Source organism: Episyrphus balteatus, chromosome 2 (genome assembly GCF_945859705.1).
Source record: "Episyrphus balteatus chromosome 2, idEpiBalt1.1, whole genome shotgun sequence".
Taxonomy (NCBI): domain Eukaryota; kingdom Metazoa; phylum Arthropoda; class Insecta; order Diptera; family Syrphidae; genus Episyrphus; species Episyrphus balteatus.
The window spans coordinates 35156584-35182112 of record NC_079135.1 but is presented as its reverse complement, the minus strand read 5'-3'; the positions used below and the strand labels follow the sequence as shown (position 1 = coordinate 35182112).

Sequence of the window (25529 nt, the reverse complement as noted above, 5' to 3'; positions counted from 1 at the left end):
GTATATATATTTCTAGGAATATAGGAATATATATACAATGCCAACACATTCAACTGTGGAGTTGAGCTCAAAACAATTAAAAACAATTTAAGTGCTCAGTAGGAAATAAATTCATAAAAAAATAATATAATAAATTCAAAACACGAACCTTTTTTTTTTATTTCTGTACATATTTATTGAAAGGTGGGTGTCTGGAGTGAGCTATTTGAGCTATTCAAGTTTATGTACAAACCAAAATCATGTTTAAATTCAAAATTTGTGAGGACATCTACTGGTGAAAGGAATATTATAGCTTTCACACGTATTCACAGATAGGAAAAGAAGAGAAAAATAAGAGAGATGTATACCAATTATCTGAAATTAAATTTGCGGGTGTTTTAGGCAAGGGGGGTACGAGTCGGCTCTCTAGGTATTCCTTCCTCTATGCAATTTACTTCGTCGCCATTTTTTTATGTTGACGTTCACGTCAAAAATAGAGGTATGATAATGCAGTTTACCCGATGAATAGCAGAATCTCAAGGTAGAGTTAAAGTGAATCGGATCTGAGATTCACGTGAATAGCAGAATAGGGCTGTATACCATCCAAAACTTTCACGAGTACTTAGCCAATTTTTTAAGTTTCTTTGGTATTATGAAATAAATTGCACGACTGGGGTCGCACGTACTTGCTTTTATGCTTAAAGTTACTATAATGTTAAAGCTTTTTATTCAAGAAATTTAAAATTTGATATTTTGAAGAAATTTCATAAGTAGTATAAAAAAATTAAATCTGTTTTTATAATTAATTAAAATCCGTTTTAAATTATCTTTAAAAAAAAAACAAATATGCCATTTTATTTCTTGTATAAAAAGGTATTTTTAGAAAAAAATTTTCGAAAATTGTAGGAGCCGTTTTTAAAAAAAATAATTTTTTATGTATAAAAATTTTTTAACATTTTTCAAAAAAAAAGTTGGTATGCCATTTTGAAGAAATAATTAATTTACACATAAAAACAAAATTTCAAAATTTTTCATTGATCCGTTTTCAAAAAATTGATTTTTCAAAAAAAAATTTTGAAATATTTTTTAAAAATCCAAAATTGCGTTTTTTAAAAATTTTCTAAATTTTTAATATTATCTTTACTTACACACGTTTGTATAAAAATTTTCATTTAAATCGGGTTAATGTTGTACGAGATATTCAGAAACGAAAAAAACCGTTCTATGACAGTTACCGTTAATAACGGTACAAAAAATATTTTTTTTATTTAAAAAGTTGGCTCTTATGTGTAGTACTACACACAAAAATTTTAATCAAAATCGTTAGAGCCGTTTTTGAAAAAAATTAACTTTTCTATTTCCGTTATATGGCAGGTACCGTTAGTTTTGGTCATAAAAAAAAAATTTCAATTTCCCCTCTAGGGAATCATCAAAAACTGCTAACTACCAAGTTTGAAGAAAATCACTTCACTCGTGTAGGCTGCAGCTCCAGATAGAGACAGACACACAGACAGACAGACAGACAGAATTGCCGGACCCACTTTTTTGGCATTCTCCATCATCGTAATGTCATGTAAAATTGTTATCTCGAGTTCGATTTTTTTTACGAATCCTAAACTTGCCCTCTAGTACCTATATCGCAAGTAAAAATACAGTATTTTTTATATCATTGTATAACAAGATACAGAATTTTGAAATAAAGAGCTTTGTAATACAGCATTATAGAATGCAGTATTTAACGGATACAGTATTTTCAGTTACAAGATTCTGTATTTACAGTTATTTAAATGCAGACTTAATCATACAGTTTCGTACAGCACTATACAGAATTTTTATCACACACAATTTGGAAATACAATAATACGGCCCGCTTTCTATCGATCGTAGATAATATATCCAAAATATTTGGCGTGGGTCCAATAGATGTGCTTTTTGCCCAAAAACAAGTTAACACAAATAAAGCAACAAAAAAAAAAACAGATATTGCAGATGTTCCAAAGTATCATGTATGAGTTTTCTGGTAAACTTGGGAATGACTTTAGTTTAATATTGTTTTCTACACACATTTCTCGAAGAAAATTGGACCCAAAGAAAAAAATTATCATGGGTAAGAAAAAATTAACAGTCTTTAAAATGTTAAAAATAAATTTTCGAAGAACCAAAAAATGTATCAAATTTTTTTTTTAAGAATAACATTTCTTCAAAAAATTTAGACCAAGAATCACCCCTTAAATTTTCCTTATTTTATTACGGGACAACTTCACAATTTAAATATAATTTTGTTGCGGAAAAAAAGCAAGTGAACATTTTTAAAAGTATTCTGCTAAAAAATTACGTACTCAAAGGTCTATAAGCAAAATCGAAATGTCGAAAATATTTTTCTAACAGTTTCAAAGATATCATAACACTCCCACGTACTGCTTCAAGCAAGTGATCCATCTATGGGTTTCGACGGGTTTGCATTTGAAAGTGGATCTACCTTTCTTTTTAGTTGGCGGTCATATCGGAAATTCCTTTGATAGTGTTATAATGACGGGTTTCTCAGGAAAAAATAATTCAAACAAAGTAAATAATAATGTTCAAAAAGTTTTTTTTTTATTTTTAAAATGTCTTTGACTACCTCAACTATTATCTTTCTGTTTTTTTTTTTTTTTAAATTGTTGTGCATGCAAGTAAAGAACCCAGTTATCATAAAAATCGAGTTTTTACGACTACTATTTAATTTGCAAACTATACAATGAATAGTTGTACACATTATGTATAATATTTCGCATATTTACAAAGTTGCCTTTTCAAGTTCTTGCTAATAATTTTGTATTGATTTAAAAGATAATATGAGTAGATAAGTTATCATTTTACCTATAAGAACTCATCCATGTCGTAATTATTTATCATTCCATTAGTGGATATAGAAAACCAAAATGAAAACAAAGTACACAAAAAGATGTAACCATAGTCTGATTAGTATACAAATGCATCTTTTATCCAAGGTCGCATAGAGTAAATTTAAGTATGAACAAAATTTCCTGTGTGTTAATTTGTACAAAACTATGCAAACCTACTTAAGGTGTGATCTTCCTATGATTTGTTTTCAATCAGAACTAGGCTAACAAAAATTCTTCAGATCAGCAGTCAGAGTGAATTGAAATTCTTGGAATGGACGTTTTCTTTTCCTTGTCATTCAATTGCTTACCTTATCACTCTTTGCTGCAATTACTACTGTGAATTCGTAGGGTAATTGGAATTTTAAATGAAATAAATTTGTCTGTATTCAAAAATTCTTTTGAAAAAAAAAATTAACTTTATTTATATTCAAAAAATACAAATTTAACAAAATTAATAAGTTTAGTCTTAACTTAATATTAAATAAGATATCACTTTGCTTAAAAAAGAGCTTTTAAAGAAAGCAAAACTTTCTTTATTCTAATAGCTCATAACTTTTTGAACCAAGCGCCGAACATCCTTCCTCCGACAACTGTCCAATGCCTCACAAATAATGTTGTAATGTTCTCTGGGATTATGGCTTGGATCGTTTTCAAATATTTCAAAGACTTCATAGACCTTTGAATGCAAATCTTTGGGATGTTTAGCATCGATTTTATCTAAATCTCCAGCTCGGATTGACAATTCACGGCCAAAAAAACGCCAATCCCTGCCAATATCTCGAGCAATAAGCTTGTAAATATCATCTCGCTTCTTTTGATTGAATTCTATGATTACGACGGGTTTATGTTCAACTTTTGGTTCCTCTTTCAACTCACTTTTTATGGCAATCTTTTCTTTTTCCTGATTTCTTTGTAGAGCATAGATATTTTGTAAATCATTGTCATTTGTTGGAGGATGATACTTTTCCAGAGCCATATCGATTTCATCGTCAGCAAAGTATTCAGATATTGAACGAAAAGGATCGACATTGTATTCGGAGAGATTATCACGTCGTTCCAAGCAATCCAATAGATCGTCAAGAGTTTTAATGCAGGCATAACGTCTTGTTGATTGGATCTCATCTTTGAATAGCATTTTAAAGTTTTCCACATCAATTTGACTGACTTGTTTCTGGGTAATCATTGATTTGAGAAAATCATAGCTCCAATGATTTGTTTCAGGCATTTTGAAGATTTTTGTTAAAGTGTTAAACGCAACTATGATTAATTATTGACTAAACTTTAATATTTTTTATTTTATTTTTCTTTTGGTAAATTTTGCAACTTGAGAAAAACGTCATTAGAAATGTCAAAATTGTAGGATGCGTTCAGTGAATCGATTGAGGCAGAGATGTTATATGCACAGATTATAGTTTTTTTTCACTCTAGGGGTATTCATGCTAGAAACTAAAAAGAAATTATTTAATGTCGTTTTCTATTGACTTTTGAGATTTTTGTGTATAAAGCCTTAACTACATTGGCTCAAAAAGTGAAAAAGTACAAAAGTGAAAATTTTCAAACACATTTTTCTATAGTTTTTCGGCATGAAAAATTAAAACAAATGATGAAGAAAGCTTATTTTTTGGTCTAATAAACAATTTGTATACTCTTTTCCACAAAACAATTGCGCTAGCCAGAAAAAAAATATTTTCACTTTTGTACTTTTTTCAAAAAGTGGCCAATGTAGTTAAGCCTTAATTCTCAGATTTTCAACTGCAAATAGAATATGAAATCTAGTTTTGTAATTGTGTGCGAAATCTGTGCGTATAAAAAAAATAAAACAACAACAAATGTTCAGACAAATGTCAAACAGAGGAGTGTCTGTGAAAGTGCGTGTGTTTGTATGCGTGAATCTTGATAAAAATCCAGAATCAGATTCTTGAATCTCAGATTCATTTTTTTGTCATTTTTTTTGAATTTCAAGACGCAAATAGATCATGAAATCTGAGATTTGTCCAATATTTCCCCTCTTCACCTCCCCTTTCAGCTGTCAAATTCACAAATCTCATTCTGAGATTCGTCAATAGAAAACGACATAAAATATTTTTTTCTTTATTTTGTTATATTTTTTTGTGAATTCCCATTTCATGCAGTCATTTAAGTTTATTTTATCGTCTAAATTTTCCATAAACCACAAGTTTTTGTAAAACACAAGTTTTTGATTAAACTCACCAAAAACCTGAAAATGAAGACATTCAACTCCAAACGAAATAACCAAACAAACCTTTTGAAGAATTCAGCCAACATTCAGCAGACAAAAAAAAAACTGACAGCAGACAAAAAAAAAAAGAACTGACAGGCAAAGATAACAATTGTTTTACAAATGCAGTTTGTTGATTTTTGTATCTGGTAAGAAATATTTTTGTATTCATTACCAAAATATTTTTTATATAATTAATCAAATTTTTTTTCATTAATTATAGAAAATGGCAGAGCAGAAAAAAAAGATGTAGGGGACCGAAGATGAAGAATTCCTATTGGAACTTTGGGCAGAAAAGGAGCCACAGCTCAGAAGGAGCCGAAAAAACGGTCATATTTACATCGAAATTTCAGAGTCCATTTCCAATTCAAGTGGGTCTACGGCTGCGGTTACATCATTAGATATCATGCTCATAGAGGACTATGAGTATTCAGAATGCTCCAACAAATGCTCTGGGAGTTGAGTTTTTCTATTTCATCAAAAATCTCTTTTCTCATCTTTACTAATTTAGCTATCTGGATGCTACTTCGAAGTCGTTTTTTCCTTGTATTTGGTGTCTCAAAGAGGAAAAAGCTTTGCAAAACTTTTATATATTCCTGTTTTGTGTTGATGAATTAAAATTATATTTAAATTGTCAGAGTTCATTTTTATTGATGAATTTTGTGAGCTCCTCAAGCTGATTTAAGCCTGGTACGCTGCTCGCGCTAAATTTTAGCTCCCATACAAATTATCGAAAAATTTTAGCCGAGATAAAATGGATCCCATACAAGTTATCGATAACTTGTATGGGAATTTTATCTCAGCTAAAATTTAGCGCGAGCAGCGTACCAGCAGCGTACTCGGCTAAAAATTTTCGATAATTTGTATGGGAGCTAAAATTTAGCGCGAGCAGCGTACCAGGCTTTAAACAACAAAAATTAAATCCCATCGAAAACCTGACATTTGGATGTCAAAATATTTTAAACGTCAAACAAAAACCTGTAAACTTGTGCTGTGAACGCTTTTCAGGTTTTTGAAAACTTTTTGCCATAAAGGCAAATGTGAAAAGGCTATTTACCAGGTTTACCCAGAGCTTACATTAGGTGTGTTTTTTATTACCACCGGTCTTAACTGGACAAAAAAAACGCAGTCTGGGCTAAGCAATTTACATGTTAAATACAACAACACTTTAGCCCTTTGGGCTTAGTTGTTTAGCCCGGAGAATTCTTTGGGCTTAACTTTTTGAAGAGTTTTAAATCTGTGCTACCAAACCATAAATTGTTTAGAATTTGTTTAGAAACGTCAAAACTGACGTTTGAAATGACAAAATAAAATTTAAAAAAAAAAAACAACTAAAAAAAAAGAATTAAATTTTTTTAAACTAAAAACAAAATCTTCAAAAACTAATTACATACCTGAAGTTAATCGCAAAATTTCATCTATGTATTCCCTTAAACTTATAATTTATTCGGCTTTGTAAATGTTCAATTTCAATCAGGTATGCCTTGCCTATTACATCAATCTTAACCCATTCTAAATTTATTCAGTACTCTATTTTTTTAAATTCATCATACATATATCTGACGACGAAAATAATTTGCTGAAGATGAGCACATTGAACCGCCCTATTCAGTCCAGCTACACTTGGTCTACATCGTGTCGGTACCAATCGAAGATGAACATTTGGGTTGCAATGAAAATCATAAAACACTGTTTGCTAGAAAAACAATTTGTTTTTATGACAAAGAAACATTTCCATTGCTCTTTGGGGGCGGATTTATATTTTTTATGGAAATCCAAATTAAAACTAAATAACGAGCCGCTAATCACATATCGCTTGCAGCAGCATTTCAAATATGACTCCACAATCAAAGTCCAGTCTGAGCAAAGGTAATTATGTGAAGCAGCGCAACAACAACAGCATAAGCAATTGCTTGGCAATTGCCAAGACACCAGATTATGTAGCTGTGTACAGCGCTCAATGGACTTAGTAAGCCAGGAAGCATATCCAGGTTATGGTTATGCCCGCAGTCCACAACCAGGAATACCTATTAGTCTCCAAGCTGGCGCAGACGGTCCTTCCAAGTCCCAATCCTCAGCAGCATAAACCCAACAGCAAGCCAAATGATAAGAAATTAAAAGCGCGCGGAAAGTTCTCAGACATGAATCCAAAAGGTTTATTCTTCTTTTTAGATTTATTAATTTGTATTTCTCTTGATAGCATTTCCTTATTTCTTTGTAAAAAAAAAAACTAAAAGTTAAAATTTCCTACTGCTGTGATGATCTATGCCTATCCTGAGATAATGTTTGAGGAAAATTGCTCTCTTGTAAGAAACACAAATGGACTTTATCACTGCAATCTCAGGTTAATGTCAATTTGGAAGTAATTGTATTGCAGTTTCTGCATTGAAGTAGAGAACGGAGAGCTCTAGCAACTGGAATAGAACCTTGCAGGTTGATTCTTATCTTTTTTATTGAATACCTTACTTACCTTTTAGATTTCATTTTAGGTGTCGTCATCAAAACAAGCTAAAATTCCACAAAGGTGATTTTGTCCATCATGCAACCAAGTCTGCGACAAATTGCCAAAATTTTATATTCAGCTTGTTGTCATTCTGCTCTTTTCCTTTCAAAAATAACTCTAGTAATATTTTTGAATACAAGTTTGATAATGTGCGTAAATTTGGGTTGTGTTACCAATTTTCTTACATATATTTTAAATCTCTACTTTTTAGTATAAGATCAAACAATTACCACGTCCAAAATGTGAAAAGAAAGTACCTAATGGCTGCCTGTATTGCCGAATGGCCATGTTGGAATTCCAAACCAACTTCATGCAATCATAATTCTATCATTTGTCACAAGGTACATATACCTAATTTAGATGATCAAAAAAATGTAAGTATGAATTTAAAAAAAATATTTTTTTAAGAATTAGATCCACATAAGATATTTTAGTTACATACTATGAATAAATAATTATTTTTATTTTGTCTTTAGGAACAAAGAAAACTGCAAACCATGCAATGAAGGATACGAGCAATTTTAGAAGAGAAAACGAAAACCAAGAGAACGCAAAGTAATCCCACAAGACATCAAAGAAAACAACAATCAATTTAAGTTGCTGATTTGATCTGCAGCAGCTATAGCTGTATTTGTAGCATTGACATGTTATTTTGTATTTATAAAAAGTGAAATTATCATTTAATTAGAAATTTCAAAAATATTTGATTTGATTTAGAAAGCTTGTCTGATCGTTTTGTGTTTAAACGGCTTTTGGCTTTGGCCACATAGTTGGAACATTGGATCGGCCGATCGAACAAACACCTTACTTTCCAACTGAAAAGAATCTACAATTAGTTAAATACACAGTTGCAATATTTGTTGAGTAACTTACTAAGAATAGTAAATGAAGAAAGATCCTACGTTGTCCAATTTACTGATCGCCAATCTTTGGTTGCCTTGTAGTACTTTACTTGTCGTTCCAATTGGAGTACAGAAAGGTAAGTGAAATGGAACTTTATTTCATGGTTTAATTGCTTCTTCTTATATACAAAGATACAAACCTCTGCGCTCTCCACGAAATTGAATCACGATTTGCTTCAATGATGTTGTGGATGTTTGGCGCTGATTAGAAGAATTTTATTCCTCCTAGCGTAGATCTCGAATGCAAGGAAGTGAGTTGTAATGCGATCTTTTGATAGCAGTTCGTCTGCGGAAATCAAAATTGTTCTAACTCCATAGGATTTCTGAAGGACTTTGAACGATTTTGCTTTCCGCACACGAGTTGTAGAGAAATCTACTGCTTTTTCAAGAGATTGTCTGTAAGTGCAAGCTTTTCGAAAATCAATTCGTCTAACTGCAAAGACTTTTGATGTTGTTCGCTGTAGGTTTCACGTTGTTTGTTTCGAAGCTCATGAACATTTTAACATAATTTTGTTTCGAGTGGAAATAAAATACCTATTTGCTGATTAATTGTTGAATCTTCGGAATTTGTTCTTTTGTTATTTTTTAGTTTGTTTCTGCTGTAATTCTTTTTTGTTTGACGTTTGACAATTTCTTTACAACTGTATATTTGTCTAGTCAGCTGATTTCGGAACATTTAATACGCAGTGCTGCCAAGTTTTTAGGTTAAGCCCCGAGGCGTTTTTTTTGTCCAGTTAAGACTGGTGGTAATAAAAAACACACCTATTGTTGCATGAATACCCCATAAACAAAAAATACCAAGACTGGAAAATTTCGTACGTCTTTCCCCCCAAAACCCTTTTGTGTACAGTGCTGTCTGTGAATATATGTGAAAGCCACCAAGTTGGTAAATGACGTTAACACGCACACATTTATAGATTCACGACATTCACCACACATTTGACACGTACACAACGATAGGTTCACGACATTCACCACACCTCGCAGCTTGTAGGCAAACGTCAGTTGACCGCCGAGTTTCCAGTCTTGGTATTTTTTGTTTATGGAATACCCCCTAAAATATTATGTGAAAGAGGTAACGTGTAACCATTCAAATCTTTGAACACACTCATTCAGCACTTTGTCTCTAACACTGAGCAACTCGTTATAAATATCCATTTCTCTACTCGTTTCTCGTTTGTTTATTATTTTTTTTTTTTGTTGATTTTCCATTTCCCTTTTCGCTTTAACATCCGTGTCATTTTGCTCTTTTCCTTCACATTCTTCTCTCATTAGCAAATGTAGTCGTAAGCGAGAGCGAGAACGAACGCGAATCCACCACAAAAATCTACATTTTCTCTGCGACAAGAACAAAAATATGATGAACAAATCAATTCGATTGCGCTGTTTTAACTTTGTGTGAAAAATTGTTTAAAAAGTTTTACTTTTATAATAACTTTTTATCATATATATTTTGTTGCTTCATGTTGCACAAAAAAAAAAAACAATAAAAACCTAAAGTTGTGCCATCATTTGTTGTATCTACAGGAAATTCTACTTACATAATATATAATTAAAAAAAAAGAAAGAAAGAAATAAAACCCGTCGAGAAAAAGTAAAATAAATTTTTTTTAGAAAAAAAAAAGGATTTCGTCCAAAAGTATATAAAAAAAATCAAAAGATAGATAAAAAAAAAGAAATTATTGTTAATAGCACAAATGTAGAAATGTGATTCTTAAAAAAAAAAGAAATGTGAATAACAAACAAAAAAGATAAGGAAAAAGAATGTAGAATTTCAAAATAAAAAATTTGTTCTTTTGTTAAAGTCGACGACGAACGAAGACGTTTTCTTTGTTGTAAATTTCAGTTTTATTTTTTGTTGTATTTTGTATTTCCCCCTCTGTGCTCTCTCTGGTTACCAGTTACCACCCTCTTCACATCCAGCAGATTCGCCTTTTTTTTTTGCAATTGGAATATATTTTTTTGTTTCGTCCATATTTCGTTTCTTTTGTTGTTCTATATTTTTTTCATTTTGTTTTTTTTTTTTTTGTGTCCATTATTTGATGATCCAGATACACCCTCGCTTCGCGAATTTGTTTTCTTTTTTTTTTTGTTAATCATTAAAAACGAGTTCGATTCGCATATATTTTTTTTGTGATGCGCTGCTGAATCCATCTTTAATTTGTATAAAAATCCAAAAAAAAAAAAAAGAAGAGTGAACAAAAGAAAAAAAGTGCAGTTAAAATAGAAGAAGAAATATAAATATAGAAAAAAAAAAGTGGTAGAAAAATTAGAAAAGAAATTTCAAAAGAAAAAATGCCCTGTGATATTGGGAAATCATCGGATATTGAAAATGTGGACTGGAGTACCGGCACCGGATCGGGTCCCCATTACACGAATGTTGTCAGGTGAGTTCAATGAGCCGAGTCGAATCGAGAGCTTCTTTTGCAGTGTTTCTTCTTCTTGCTTTTGAGTTTGTCGATTGTATTCATCCACTATCCGAGTCTTGTGAGACACCAAAATTAACATAAAATACATATACATCCGAAAAAAGGTACCTGTTTTGGCTACGGCCGGACGAATGTCTTGAGTGAGATTTCATTTTTAATTAGATAATATGTTAATGAGTTTGTTGTTGTTTTTTTTTAAGCTTGAAGATGATAAAGTTTCAGTAAAAAATAATGAAATACTTGATTCTTACTGGGTTTGTTTGGGTAAACTTCCTGGGTCAGTGACTGCATCAATTGTATATGAAAAATTGGTTTCGTTTTAGGAAATGTGCGTTAAAAAATATTGAACATCAAAAACTTATTGAGGCGTATTGAGACAGTGTTTAAGCTGCTTTAAAAAAAAACACGAGTTTATTCTATTTGAATTGCATTGTAGAGTAGATGTACCTATTTCCGAACAGCTAGGTACAGTAGCCGAACACTTTTCACTTAAATGTGTAAAAACAAACGGTTTTGTCCCGTTAGACGAAAGAACCCGGTGAAACTAAAATCTATATAGGTACTAATAAATTTAAACTCCTGCTCAAAATTATTTGCATTTTTTTGTGTTTGCTTATTGTTTAGCGAGTCGAAAAAAGCTAAACTGCAACAGTATTATCAACCAAAAAAAAAAAAGATAAACCAAATTTAACAATTCAAGGTGAAAACTGATTATAAAATAATTTTTGTTTTTAAGAAGAAAAATTTTAAAAAATGGAAGCGGGTGACGGCTCTTTCCCATAATTGTATGCAATACTTGGCATAGTCTCCTCTAGCGCATATGATAACCTGGTGTCGTTTGTTCCTTCCTTTTAAAGGTTTTCTTGTAACACTTCTTTCACTGAAGTTTTCAGTTGATCAAGACTGCTTTTAGGTGGATTTCGGTCGCGAATGCATCTTTTCAATATTTGCTACACATGTTCTCTTGAATTCAAATCCAGATTTTTGTGTGGGGAATCCGAAGCTGGAATATTAAAATCTTGAAGATATTCTCAAACTAATCTAGCATGCATTATCGTGCATCAGACTAAACTTTGGACCAAATCTAGGGGAGGGCATCAGTCAAGTATTTTTGGGTACTTAACTTAGGTCTAAAAAGGCTCGCTAACTCCGTATGTGTTGTAAAGCAGATTTAACTCCATGAAATTTTATGACTCTTCTCTAAAAGGTTCGCGGGTTAACAGATAGACTTCAGTAAATCTCTCCCCAAATCTTTCCGACAAACATTTTATTCCATATCTTGAATTTAAGATCACTATTGTCTCATTTGAGAAAATAACCATGATACTGTGGCATAAAGTAATAGCAGGACTTTACATTAAAATAAATAGGATGTGCGTTAAATTTGAGCAGGAGTGTATATTTTCTTATTTAAATAGCTTTCAGTTTGTCGGAAGGATCAGATGAGTGAAATTATCGTATTTTTTTTGTAAAAAAAAATAGTTGGAGTGGTCACATGAAATAGGTAGTGTTTATTTGAATGATATAGTTTAAGCTAAATTTTATAATTTTATGTACCTACCTATTAATCTAGGCAATAAGTAATTAATTTTTATTATTTATTTTTTTAATTGTATATACTTATTCCTATTTTAAACTGTTCGGTAATAGGAAGCCAATTTTATGAGTTTCCTTTCGTTGAACACTACTGTTTTGAACTAGGCAACTGCTACAAATTTTCTTTATATAATATTTTTTTTTTTTAAATATTTATACAAATTTATAATTACATATTTAAACATATTTCATAAAAAAAATGCACTTCATTTCTCCTCCACAACCCACATTATGCAGCCGGCAGATGTTGGAGCTTTTAAAGGGCTCAGGAGTCGCTGCTGAACTTCAATGTGGGACCAGTTTAAAAGGCAATGAACGTTGGAAAATTCCTAGGTAACAAAAACAAACTTCTGCGGACTGTTGTGCACGTTCTAGAAAATAAAGACCGTTTTGGTTTTATTCAAAATGCATTGCGCAGATATGAAATTTATCCCTTCGACCCTAACGCGGTCGACCATACAAAATGCATCCATACTAACTTTTTCTACCAACCAGTTATTGGAATGCACACACATATTCATAGCCATAGCTAAAAAAAAGTTCATTTTAAAACCGTTCTTAAAGTTGTATCGGAAGCACCGATTAAGCCTATTGAAGAGCCAGAACCATATGATATAGGCCGGTTTTCTATTTGGTTTATAAATACATACATATTAGGGTGGGTCAAAAAAATCGAAATTCTTTTTTTTTTGATTTGGTACTCCGAAAAATCGATTGCTAGACACCTCTAGAATATACACACCAAATATGAGCTCTTTATATTAATGGGAAGGTCCTCCGCTTTGCAATTTTCCATTTTTACATCAAGCTTCTACTAAAAAAAAAAATAATTTTTTTATTAATTGACTTTTTACCAAATTTCTTTTCATATTCTTGTAGGAAATTGAACGCTCTACAAAAAAGGCCTTATACACTTTTTTCGTTTATCTAACCGTTGAATAGATATTTGAGGTCCAAAAATCGAGAAAATCTTTAAAAATTCGTTTTTTGTTCTTAATTTTGTAACAAATTGAAAAATTATAATAATCAAACGCGCAAGACATATTCTTGTTGGAAATTGATTCCTCCACAAAAAAGGTGTTGTTAACTTTTTTCATTAATCTAACCATTCTAAAGATATTCGAGGTCAGAGTTAAAAAAAATTATAAAAACATTTTATATTTTTAAAAATTTTCCAGTTCACTGAAAATTTATTATTTTCAATTTAGCAAGATATATTCTTGTAGGGGCTTAAACGTTCTACAAACAATTCCTTGGCATCAAATTGATTGCTTTAACCGTTTAGAAGATATTCGTACCAAATCGCAATGCATACGGGTCATAAGAAAACTATTGAAATCAGTGAGCATTGGTTTGAATACGAATATCTTCTAAACGGTTAAAGCAATCAATTTGATTTCAATGAGTTTTTTGGAAAGAGTAATTTTGTGACGTTTTCATATCACAAAAGGAACCTTATTTTATGGAGACTGATATCTATCCATATTGGCTAAGCCGTCCAGTACTCGGCGCAAAATAAAAACAACAGAAGAACATATAACACAGAAGAACATATAACACAGAAGAACATATGGCACAGAGCAGGAAACATTATGTAGTCGAAAATTGTCTCATGTTTTTTCGACAATGGTATTTTTTTAGTTCTGAGTGAACCTATGCCCAATCTAAGACGGATCAAATTCTGTAAATTAAGGATCTTAACATAACTAAATTTTTAATTACTTAAATAGACATTAATCTTACATTAACAATATTGCATAGCATTTTCTTTTCTATGTTAAGTAAATAAATAATTAAAAAAACAAAATAGTCTTAAAAAATGTTTGTTTGATTCAAAATGATTTATAAAAATAAACAGAACCAAAGTCGTAAATAAAAATTGAAGAAATTCATCATATTGGATTGTTCAAAGAATTATTTATATCATTACTTTTTCCTTATCTTATCATAATAGGTGTGTATCTGGTTGTCTTATCAACATTTTATATGGGCATAAAGAAAAAAGAACCTTAACACAGAGCTGTCGTAAGTAAAAAGATTAAGGTGAAGTTTATGTGAACGAAAAAGAATATAAAGAGTTACCAAATAAGATTGATCTGAAACTAAATTAGTATATTCCGAGTCGGATGCAGTTAAAAACAATTTTTTACATCCATAAAGTTCAGCTTGATTTTACTGCATGATGTTAATTTGAATAATGCTTCCATAGCAAATGCCTTGAATATCCGTACTGGTTTATTATGGTCATTGATTTTTTGTCCACCTCCAACAATCAGGTCATTTCTCATTACTGAGCACTTTTGCACTTGAACATAAATACGCCCCGAGTGTTGTTAAGTTAGTGCTCCTGTAGGAAGAAGAGATACATAATATAAAAGAAGATTCCTTTATTGCAGTTCTGACGATAAAAGAGATTGCATCGTCGGCAACATCGTGTTGAACAGTAAAGTCGTCAGTGTTTTTGAAATTTGTAGTGTACTTTATTCTTGCACTATATTAGCTATCTATCATGTAAGTTTTATAAACCCTTAGCATTGTTCCGCTTATTTAGTGTTGGGAACGCATTTTTGCATGTAGTCTTTTTGAAAACTTAGACAGACATTCCTGATTTCGAACAAACTAGATATTTCTGTTAGTTTTAATGCTTTTCATGCAGTTGCAATGCTAATGCTGATGATGACATTTATTATTTGTTCTCTTAAAGTGGAATAAGATTTTTATAACAGTTCAAGGATTCCGGACTCACTATTAATAGACTTGGATTATATTGAAAGCGCCGATTATCGAATTGTATGATTAGCATTTCTATGAACAAAACAAAAAACATGAATCTCAAGGCAAAGTATTTAATTAAGATTTCTAGAACTTGAATAAAAGTAATACGGAGAAGATTATGTTTCCTTGTCATGATTTCATACTTAAACTTTTTTTTTTCAATATAAAATGAGAAAGTAGATCTCATTTGAATAATAGCCTCAACGTTACTAGGAAATTATTTAAATGCAATTCATACCTATCCTTAAATTTATAATAACCTGTAATTTCAAGTAGTATTCAATTATAATTTTTCACAAATTATAATCTCACACTCCAGAATACAATACAATTTTTGTATTTTATTTTTAATTCAAAAAAGAAAAAAATGCAAAGTATTTGAATAATTTCTCGCGAAATCACCAAATCTCATTAACCAAACGTGAATACAAAGACAACATAGAAAACAGGTACACACGACCATGTTATATTTTAATTAATCCAGTCAAGTCGTGCATGCTTAGTTTCCATAAGTAACCAAGAGCTTCACCAATCTCATCCATCCTATATACGTATATATTTATGTATATTTATACTTATAGGCTCTCTCTCTGACAGACAACACAGATATACAAACAAAACATATATGACGCAAAAAGCAGAGTGATAAACTCGTTTGACCTCATGTTGTGTTTGCTATGTAAACAATCTCCAGCGAGCTCCATTTGCTAAATGGATGCAATTAATTGGGCTTCATATAAAATTTGAAATATTTTACAATTGCCTTACAAATTCTTCATTGTTGATCTAAACTGTTTTTGGTTTTTTTTTTTTTTTCTTATAAAAAAATGAAAGTAAATCTACTGCAGAAAATAATTAAACTTGCGTATGATTGTTATTAAGTAAATAATTGTTTTGTTTTGGTTTATGGTTTATGGTTATTGTTTTGCGATGTTTGAATTTATGTACACACTACATAACAACAACAAGATTTCTTGTGTTTTGGATTTAAACCCACACGCAAACTTTACAATAGTTTTTACAGTAAAAATGGTTGAGTTTTGTAGCTAATTGCCAAATAATTGTGATTCCTACAGAGTCCTAATCCTTTTTGGATGAATGAGGATATCATAAAGCATTGTGTGAAGGAGTTTTTTTTATTAACTATGACACGTGTTTAAAATGCCAAATTTTGAGCATCACATGCTGGATCTGGATGTTATGCCAAAGGGAGAAGCAACTTTCTTTTCAGATGAGGCACATTTTCAACAAATAAAATAGTCGCATATGTAACAGAGCAAATTCTCACATGATACAGTCCTATAAATTTCCTTTATGAAATGTCGCGCGTATTGTTGCCACGTGGAAGAGTTAAGACTATCCTCCGAGGATATTCGAAGTAAATAAAGGGTAGCCGATAATTGGGGTCGATATTTGCCTGAATTGATTTCTATAAAAAACACCGCACTTTAAACGATATTTGGCTTTTAAGTTGAACTTTAAACTTTTATTTGAATCCCTGCAAAACTTAACGGAAACTGAAGTTTAACAATGTAGCTTGTCACGTACATGACTGCTGCCTTCAAAGATACATACAATTCAGCGTCCCTATATGCCGGATATATCTCAGCAATAGTCCAATATCTTTAATCAGACACTAAACATTCCTAAACATTAGGTAACCTTTCGAGCAAAATACATTGCACACTTTATCGACTAACTTAATTCTAATTCTTGACCTAAATTTTAGTTGAATTCACCACACAGAATATGTGTTGGCTTATTCAGCAACTATAAATAGGGCTGCCACTTATATTTATTTATGAATACAACAACTGGGTGCCCTAGTAGACGAACTCGGCTTTGGGATCTGCGTTGGTGAATGGGAAACGCAAGCAAGTATATATAGCGGACGTCAGGTCGTTTAGCAGACTACTGTTGTACTGGACAATTGCACTAAACACATCATTACACCAATAAACTCATGCTGGTTATCTGGCAAGGGTAGGTTCAGACCCACAGTCTCTCCAGAAAAAAAAAACGATTAGCGATCGCAGATGTTGTCTTTCTTGAATGGAACCACACTCAACCATTCCACAAAGAATTAAGGACACCAGAGTTATTGTATCAAAATGGTGCGAATCAGAATTAATTGGGTTTTTCTGAGCAGGTATTCGAGAGGGTGCCATTTCTGCATATTTGGATCTCAGCTATCACTTCTAAAATGTTTTTCTTTAGACAAATGAATAGATTCATCTTTCAAATTCATCTTAATAAAATGGTGACTTGGAAATAATTGTGGTCCGTATGACATTGAATTGATCAGAATGAATTCAGAATGATAGTGTGGCCAATATATGTAGTTATTGGTCCATTGAGAGATGGCAGACTACTTGTTTGCTGAAAATCTCTAGGGGTGTAAGATTAAGGGTTATGTCCAGCACGTAACATGTTAGAATCGAGTTTGATCGATAGAATCAAGTGTCGGTAGATATTATGGTATTGTACGACTTGCACAACTTGGTTTGTGTATTTGATATCTTGGATTAATATGGTTGTTGTATTTGGCTGTATTATATTTTATGAAGATGTCTACAGATTGACTAAAGCAAACTCTATTATGTATATCGATTTGGCAAAAGTTCGTCTGAATTAGTTAATAGCGGCGCGCGGTAACAAGCTTTTTCTATATACACTCCCCTTCAACTGAATAAGCACACAAATTTTTAAAGGTGTTTTGTCCATTTTTTCCTAAGATTGATCTTTCATGTAACATTTGATGATGTTTACAGTTAGCTTACGATTTTGAGAAACCAAATCAGAAAGAATAATTCTCAAAGTACCTCTATTTTTTTTCGTGTTCTCTTACAAAGCGTCCCATGTGGAAAAATGCAGTTTTTTTTGCGTCAACTGAATAGACACACGGTCTTTCAAGGTCAATATCTTCGTTGTTTATCAGAGTTTTGAGGTGTTTGGCATACCAAATCAAAGGTTGAAATGTTCTCAGTGAGGTTTTGTCATTTAATTAAAATTTAAAAAAAAAGTAGTAGATTAAAAGCTTTGAATACTGTCGACAGAGCTTAAATTAATTTGTTAACGGAACAAGTACTGACCGGGTCTGCTATAGCTACCAAAATTTATCGGAGTTTTAGTGTGTTGCCTATTCGTACCTCAAAAATAAAAGTTCGTACAGGAAAAATATGAATTAAGGTAAAAAACGGCAAAAATAGCAGTTAATCGACGAGAAATTTTGAGATCTGCCTCCAATTCATTTGACTCTGGGGCAAAAATCAAACAAAAAGCTGGTGTTTCTGCAAGTGTTTCAACACTCCGCAGAGTAATTAACAGCACGGATCATTTTAACCCATTAAAAGTCCAAAAGAAACCAACTTTAAACAAGCAACAAAAAGGTATTCGTTTAGAATTTTCTAGACTCCATATGAGCTGGAAAAATGAGTGACGCAAAGTGGTTTTTTTCATTTGAAAAAGGTCAATTTTGATGGCCCCGATGACTTCAATTATGAATCCATCAAAATTGAACTTTTTCAAATGAGAAAAACCACTTTGCGTCACTCATTTTTCCAGCTCATATGGAGTCTAGAAAATTCTAAACGAATACCTTTTTGTTGCTTGTTTAAAGTTGGTTTCTTTTGGACTTTTAATGGGTTAAAATGATCCGTGCTGTTAATTACTCTGCGGAGTGTTGAAACACTTGCAGAAACACCAGCTTTTTGTTTGATTTTTGCCCCAGAGTCAAATGAATTGGAGGCAGATCTCAAAATTTCTCGTCGATTAACTGCTATTTTTGCCGTTTTTTACCTTAATTCATATTTTTCCTGTACGAACTTTTATTTTTGAGGTACGAATAGGCAACACACTAAAACTCCGATCAATTTTGGTAGCTATAGCAGACCCGGTCAGTACTTGTTCCGTTAACAAATTAATTTAAGCTCTGTCGACAGTATTCAAAGCTTTTAATCTACTACTTTTTTTTAAATTTTAATTAAATGACAAAATCTCACTGAGAACATTTCAACCTTTGATTTGGTATGCCAAACACCTCAAAACTCTGATAAACAACGAAGATATTGACCTTGAAAGACCGTGTGTCTATTCAGTTGACGCAAAAAAAAAACTGCATTTTTCCATATGGGACGCTTTGTAAGAGAACACGAAAAAAAATAGCTGTACTTTGAGAATTATTCTTTCTGATTTGGTTTCTCAACATCGTAAGCTAACTGTAAACATCATCAAATGTTACATGAAAGATCAATCTTAGGAAAAAATGGACAAAATACCTTTAAAAATTTGTGTGCTTATTCAGTTGAAGGGGAGTGTATCTTTCAGGAAATAGAAATAAACTGAGAAGATTATGCTTTGAATTTGAAGCCATCTCGTGGAGAGAAAAATCAGATTTGCTTGTTTAGTTGTAAATTAACATTAACGTATTCATAAATAAATTTATGAATCAATTATTTGATTGTTTTTGAATGAAAAGTCGATCGATTACCAGGCGCTGTTGACATAGTGAATGACTTAAATCTTTTTTTTTTAAACGACAGAAAAGCAATTTTAAAGTAGGGGCAAGGTTATTTGAATTCGGTTAAAAAATCACTTGTTTAATGGATCATCTCCTGAGTTGTCACTATTACTAATACAAAATTTTTCGTCATGATGATGTGTTGATTCATTTTGTGTTCAATTCAAGCTGTTAAGTATTTTTATTTAATTTATAAATAAAAATGACTCAACAAAAATAAATTAATAAAACAATGCAATCGTTATCTTTTCATTTTATCTTTAATTGTTTTTGATGTTTTTTTGTTTTTTGAAGTTACAAAACTTCACACTCGTTGATTGTTTAAACAGTTTTCGTAAAACAGCGATTCGAATTCTTTTAGCGATATCGTTTAGTTAATTAAATAAGTTAACACATTTTTTCGATATCTTAATTTTGTTTTTATTTGTGTTATTGTTTAGCTATTGAAAGAAAGTAAAACGTAGATTATTTATATTATTAATTATAGAAATTAACAAGCTAATATTATTTAACCAAAACCTTATAACAATGTTTAAGTAGTGGGTAAACAAATGTGATTGCTGCTTTTTAAAGAAATGCTCAAAAACAAAATCCAATAAAATTCTTGAAAATGACATGTTTCTCAAATATTTTATGATAAACATAAGGAAGGATAATAAAAATACACAAATAAAACATGTGCTGAAAAAAAAAAATAACAATAACAAATGAAATACTTTGTTTATTTGCAAAAGATTTTTCAAGGCAAAACATTTTTTTAAGGAAACATTGTATATAACGACTTTACCAATCAATTTGAACTTACCAAAATATGTTACGCATTAACAGCTTTATATAACTAATTTAGCAATGATAAGCTTAAAATTATTGAAATGTATTCTAACAGAAACAGAAGTCTTCATTCAAAAACTAGATTTCACTGTGATGATACTTTGTTTAAAACTTCTGCTCGAGTAATTTAAGATAATGTTTATTCAATTAAAGATGCGAATTGGTAAATTAATCAAGTGTAATGTGTTTTGTGTGAAATGTAAGGAGAGGCTCTTACGTCAGCAATATGCCAATATTATTTGATACTAAGCCATTTGATGAAGTTAAAAAAATCCCATTACATTCCGAAAATGAGAAAACTGTTATGTGTTTTCAATTAAAGTTGATCTTGCTGTTTACAATTTCACTTAGAATAATCTTATTTCGCAAACATAGGTATTGATTGATACATAATGCTGTTGGTACAGAAGGGGCCTAATCCAATACCATGACAAACAAGTTAACAAGTCTACTGACTAAATTGTCCTCCGAGTAATCAGGGCGTGCGTCGGCGGAGGAGTAAACTGCTTCTTCTTTGTCCGCTGAAATTGTGTTCCCATCCAGAATATCGGAATGCCGTTTTTGGATATTCAACCTTTTCATCAATTGATTGAGGTGGTTGTCGATATTTCCTTTAAGTATTTCTGTCGGTGTCCCTCGAAAAAAAGTCCGGTGCAGATCCTCAATATTTTCCTTTCGAACATTTTTAGTTCCTTCATATCTATTTTGGAGGTGGTGTTATATATCGTTAAGATGTAGGCAATGACAAGTCGGAGAAACTGTTTAAAGATCAAGAGTTTCATTTGTTGGTGTAATCCTGTTCTTCTTTTTCTTAGAGGATGTAGGAAAATGAAAGGAAAAGTCAGCTTTTCTGAAGACCAAACGAGATTTATTGTTGAATCCCAGGTGCTTCTTAAAATTCGTTCTAAGATATTCATCTGGTAGTGTCAATGTTCGTCTAAGACACAATAGATCCGACTTGGATGAGTTGATTTTTACGAGTATACTCCATTTAATTATTCTGATTAGTGCTAAGGGAAAGTCAAGTAAATAAAGTTTATGGATAAGGGCTGAGCTTCCCTATTTGATGTGAATTATGTATGCTCAAAAATTGTTACTGATTCCTAAGTGAGGATAGTGCGATAACTTGTAGAGGAGCCAAATAAAAGCATTTCACCATGGGAAGTGGCTATATCTCGACTGGTTACTTAAAATACAAACAAACAAATTGTTAAATTATTAGTATTATACAATTGTAACATTTATAATAAAGAATTTATTATGCTCTTTTTGAAAATCTTATTTCTTCAATTTATTGTAATGCTTTATTTCTTTTATTTGGCAACTGATACTTCGAAGGGTAAAAATAATTTTGTGAAATCAAGTATTTTCTTTCAACAGAACCCTACTTACCTAAATTTAACATCAAAAGCAAATTAACAAATAGTTGCAAAAGTGTTACCAACCAAACATGTGAGTCAATGTTTATCTGACACCTCCGTTGTTTATTATCATTATTATGGCGTGCGATGTGTCCTCAATTCAGATTTAAATCCACCTGGGGTTCAATCCTCTTTTGGACATAACACAAATGTGCAATGAATTTATTGTTTGGTTCGTGTTTTCATGTCCGGCTGTTTACCTTTTCAATTAACAATCTTTCGTCTAAAATTAAAATTCTACGCTGCCACAAGCTCATCGTAAAATATTAACAACGAAAAATAAAAAAAAATTTAAAAATTAAAGAATAATAAACTTGTGTTAGGTAGTTACTTTTGATTTTGAACTTGTGCTTTTGCTTTTTGAATTATTTATTTACACGATTATCTGTATATACGATTGCTTTTTAAAAACTTGGTACTTTAATCTTTGAAATAATCACCGGAATTAATTATCATATAACATCTGGACGTGTTCGCACGACGACGTGCTCTTCTCAAACAGCAAGAGTAATATCTTTTTCTTTTTTCGTACTTTTATTGTAGTAAAGTCGTCAGTGTTTGGAATGCAAATCACGGAGAAATCACGTTTCGGGTTAATACCATGATTAATTTTGCATTCGGATACATATCTTTAGAAAATGTAGGTACCCACAACCCCAAAAAACAAAAACAACGTACATATGTACATGAACATACACATTAGATACCACGTGAATTACGTGAGCCATGTGACCCATAAAGATACCAAAACAGTCGATACTTAAATATTTGAATAAGTAATTCAAAGAGCTTTGTACTTTTCATTCAACATTTTTTTATTTTTTAAACAAACATTTGCATTTACTCAAAAATAAAATGTTTGGAAAATTAAGAGATCAAAGTTTGTAAACAAAAAAATTCGAAAACAAAAACGCAAATAGATATTTGGTATAGTAGTAAGACTCTGTAGTAGATTAAATAGGAAAGATACTTATACTTTTGATTGTATCTTTTATTATCTTTAATAAAATTTGAAAGAAACATTTTGATTAGTTTATTTATTTAAGGTGGCCCTGTTGCTGTTTTAATGTCTTAACCTTGAGACTTTGTTTCGTTTTGATATATAAGAAATGTATACTCTGGGTGTGTTCATACAACCAGCATTTCAAGTAGAGAGGGTAATTAAAAATATTTATTTACATTTATAATTTGGGTTAGGTAGATTGAAATGGTGGCTCCAGTGACCCAATAAGTAAAGGATTTTACATTTAGATATCATAACTCGTCTGACCTGTCATACATATTTAAGAGAGATAGTTGGAGCATCAATGTGTTGTTAAGTCATCAAAAATTGGGTTTTGAATTCGCGAAGAATATCTTAAGCTGAAAAAAAAAAAACATTTCTGCTCAAAAACATTCGAACTTTCCTGAGTTAAAGAAGTGGTTGTTATAGTTTTCCGTGGCACAATTCTTAGTGCAAGGGATTACAAGTAATTAACAAAGTCTCCAAGAGTATCATTGTTATGAAAAAAAGCGTTCTTGCACACAAAAATGGTTAAGAGGCCTTATTTATTGCTATTATTCGTTATAGATATTTTCTTCAAAATAGCTGTTCAAAGAAGAAGAAATGTTTAGTATATTTGTTCGATAAAGTTCATTAACAATACTCAAAGCCAGAGGGCGACAGTATTATGACGGACTTTTAAATGAAATACTTTGTAAGGCTATAATTTTCAAATTCAAATAGTTTCATCTAACTTAAGCTAAGTTTGTGACGTCACAGTAAAAGAAGTTATTGGGGCGGTTAAATGCTCCAAAAATTTAAAAGTTTTTGAGCCAGACGAAATACTCGGAGTTTTGGAAAAAATGGGAGACGTTGGATTTAGATGGCACATGATATAAGAGGTGTTCAGTGTTCACATGCCTAATCAATGGAGAGAAAGTTAGGAACCTCTTTCCACTCTACAAAATGAAGGGCAATACGCAAAGCTGTTACTGTGTTTAAGCTGATGTCACACCGACAGCGAAAAATAATTAGGTTGTCTGATGACCAGTGCGGATTTGTCGCGGGTAGGTCAACCACATATGCAAACCAGTATCAGGATCATTATGAAAACACATCGGGAATTCTAAGAGTATTTGCATGGTTGATTTTGAAAAAGCATTCGACCAACAACCACAGATCTGATATGGGGGGTCTTCAACCAACGAGCGGTTTTAGAAACCTATGTGCGGTTAATATGGACATGTATGATGGAGCAGTAACTAAAGTAAGATGTACAGCTGGAGTCACCTAAAAATTCGAAATCACAATTGATACACACGAAGGGTGCGCCTTGAGTGTTCTGTTCTCTTTATTACAGTTTTTGAAGGAAAAGTGACGGACCCAAAAATGCATTAGTTATTCTTTGCTGACGTTGCACCCACCATAAGGTTTAGATCCTACATCCTTCCAATGAGCACTTGAAATTGGGTGGTTGGATATTCTAAAATGTAGTGGGTACTGCATAAACCCGATAAGGACAGAAAACCTGTGTTGCCCATTTTCTGATCCACCCAGACCTATTACGAACAAGTGCTTCTCAAGTGTGAAAATCATCGCCTAGCGTAGGGTGGATAAAGTTAATTCTGTTATCTTCTATGATCGAAAAATGCCCCCTAAGCTGAAAAGAAGGCTCTAAACTGCAGTTGTGGACCAAGACCTACATACAGTTCACAATGTCAAGGACTCACATACGGTTAACAATTTTGCCCAAAGTACACAAAAAATGAAAGTATGCATAAGTTGGCGGCAGCTAAGATAAAAATGTTTTGTATGACAGCGGGAGTGACAAAGCTGGATCGAATTAGAAGCACGAAGAGGCGAGAAAGCCTACCCGTTAAGAATACGCCTAAAAATAGAACACGACAGGCTCAGCTGAAATTGCCATGTTTTGCCAATTGCCAAAAAAGAGACCTCGAGAACCCAGTCAAAAGGCAATAACATTCAACATTCCGATACGACCGAAAATTAAGAGAATGGTAGGCTTTACTGGTACAAGCAAATATAAAACCACTAGTTGAATGTATAAATTAGTTTTTAGATGGAACTGAGAAATCCTTTGCCCCTGTCATGCGGACCAACTTTTGCAAATCACTGCTGCTATCAATCAATGATTATCATATCAATGTTAACCATACAGTGTATCTTTGTTAGACTACCTTACTATTGTTAATATAATGGCTATCAGACACATTTAATAACCAAAAGCTGATAACAAGCCTACGTCGGAACAAGTGCTTATTACTCACTGTTAATTAAATTAGTAACTTAAAAACAAAAATGAGTCGTATTGGTCACACATGCTCCATTCTCATATTTTTTAATACATCTGCTTTAAAATATTTTGTAATTTAAGAAAAAAAAAATCCCCTTTTTGTGTGTGAATATTTTTCATTCACTCATTTTTAAAACGACAGCTATTCATTAAT

General features: G+C 31.8%; 2 protein-coding genes and 2 long non-coding RNA genes across 4 annotated transcripts in view; 2 read left to right on the top strand and 2 right to left on the bottom strand.

Moving 5' to 3' along the window:
• Nucleotides 1-3261: 3261 nt before the first annotated feature.
• Nucleotides 3262-4222, bottom strand: LOC129908623 (fas-associated death domain protein). The gene has a single exon (XM_055985273.1). The coding sequence runs from the start codon at nt 4087-4089 to the stop codon at nt 3403-3405; it is 687 nt and encodes a 228-aa protein (XP_055841248.1). The 5' UTR covers nt 4090-4222; the 3' UTR covers nt 3262-3402.
• Nucleotides 4223-7644: 3422 nt separating this feature from the next.
• On the top strand, nt 7645-8219 carry LOC129908639 (uncharacterized). Its single transcript, XR_008771307.1, has 3 exons — nt 7645-7755; nt 7818-7980; nt 8083-8219. It is a non-coding gene; the product is annotated as an uncharacterized LOC129908639 (long non-coding RNA).
• A 1-nt stretch (nt 8220) lies between these two features.
• LOC129908638 (uncharacterized) lies at nt 8221-8708 on the bottom strand. Its single transcript, XR_008771306.1, has 3 exons — nt 8649-8708; nt 8480-8600; nt 8221-8421 (listed from the first exon to the last, which is right to left on the bottom strand). It is a non-coding gene; the product is annotated as an uncharacterized LOC129908638 (long non-coding RNA).
• A 1856-nt stretch (nt 8709-10564) lies between these two features.
• LOC129908617 (uncharacterized) overlaps nt 10565-25529 on the top strand; it is a 30572-nt gene continuing 15607 nt past the window's right edge. Inside the window, exon 1 of the mRNA XM_055985261.1 lies at nt 10565-10895. Coding sequence (XP_055841236.1) covers nt 10804-10895 — 92 coding nt within the window. The 5' untranslated portion in view covers nt 10565-10803. The remainder of the gene's footprint in view (nt 10896-25529) is intronic.

Bases quoted from the DNA above. Each gene is read 5' to 3' on its own strand.
- LOC129908623 (XM_055985273.1), bottom strand. From the start codon at position 4,089: ATGCCTGAAACAAATCATTGGAGCTATGATTTTCTCAAATCAATGATT.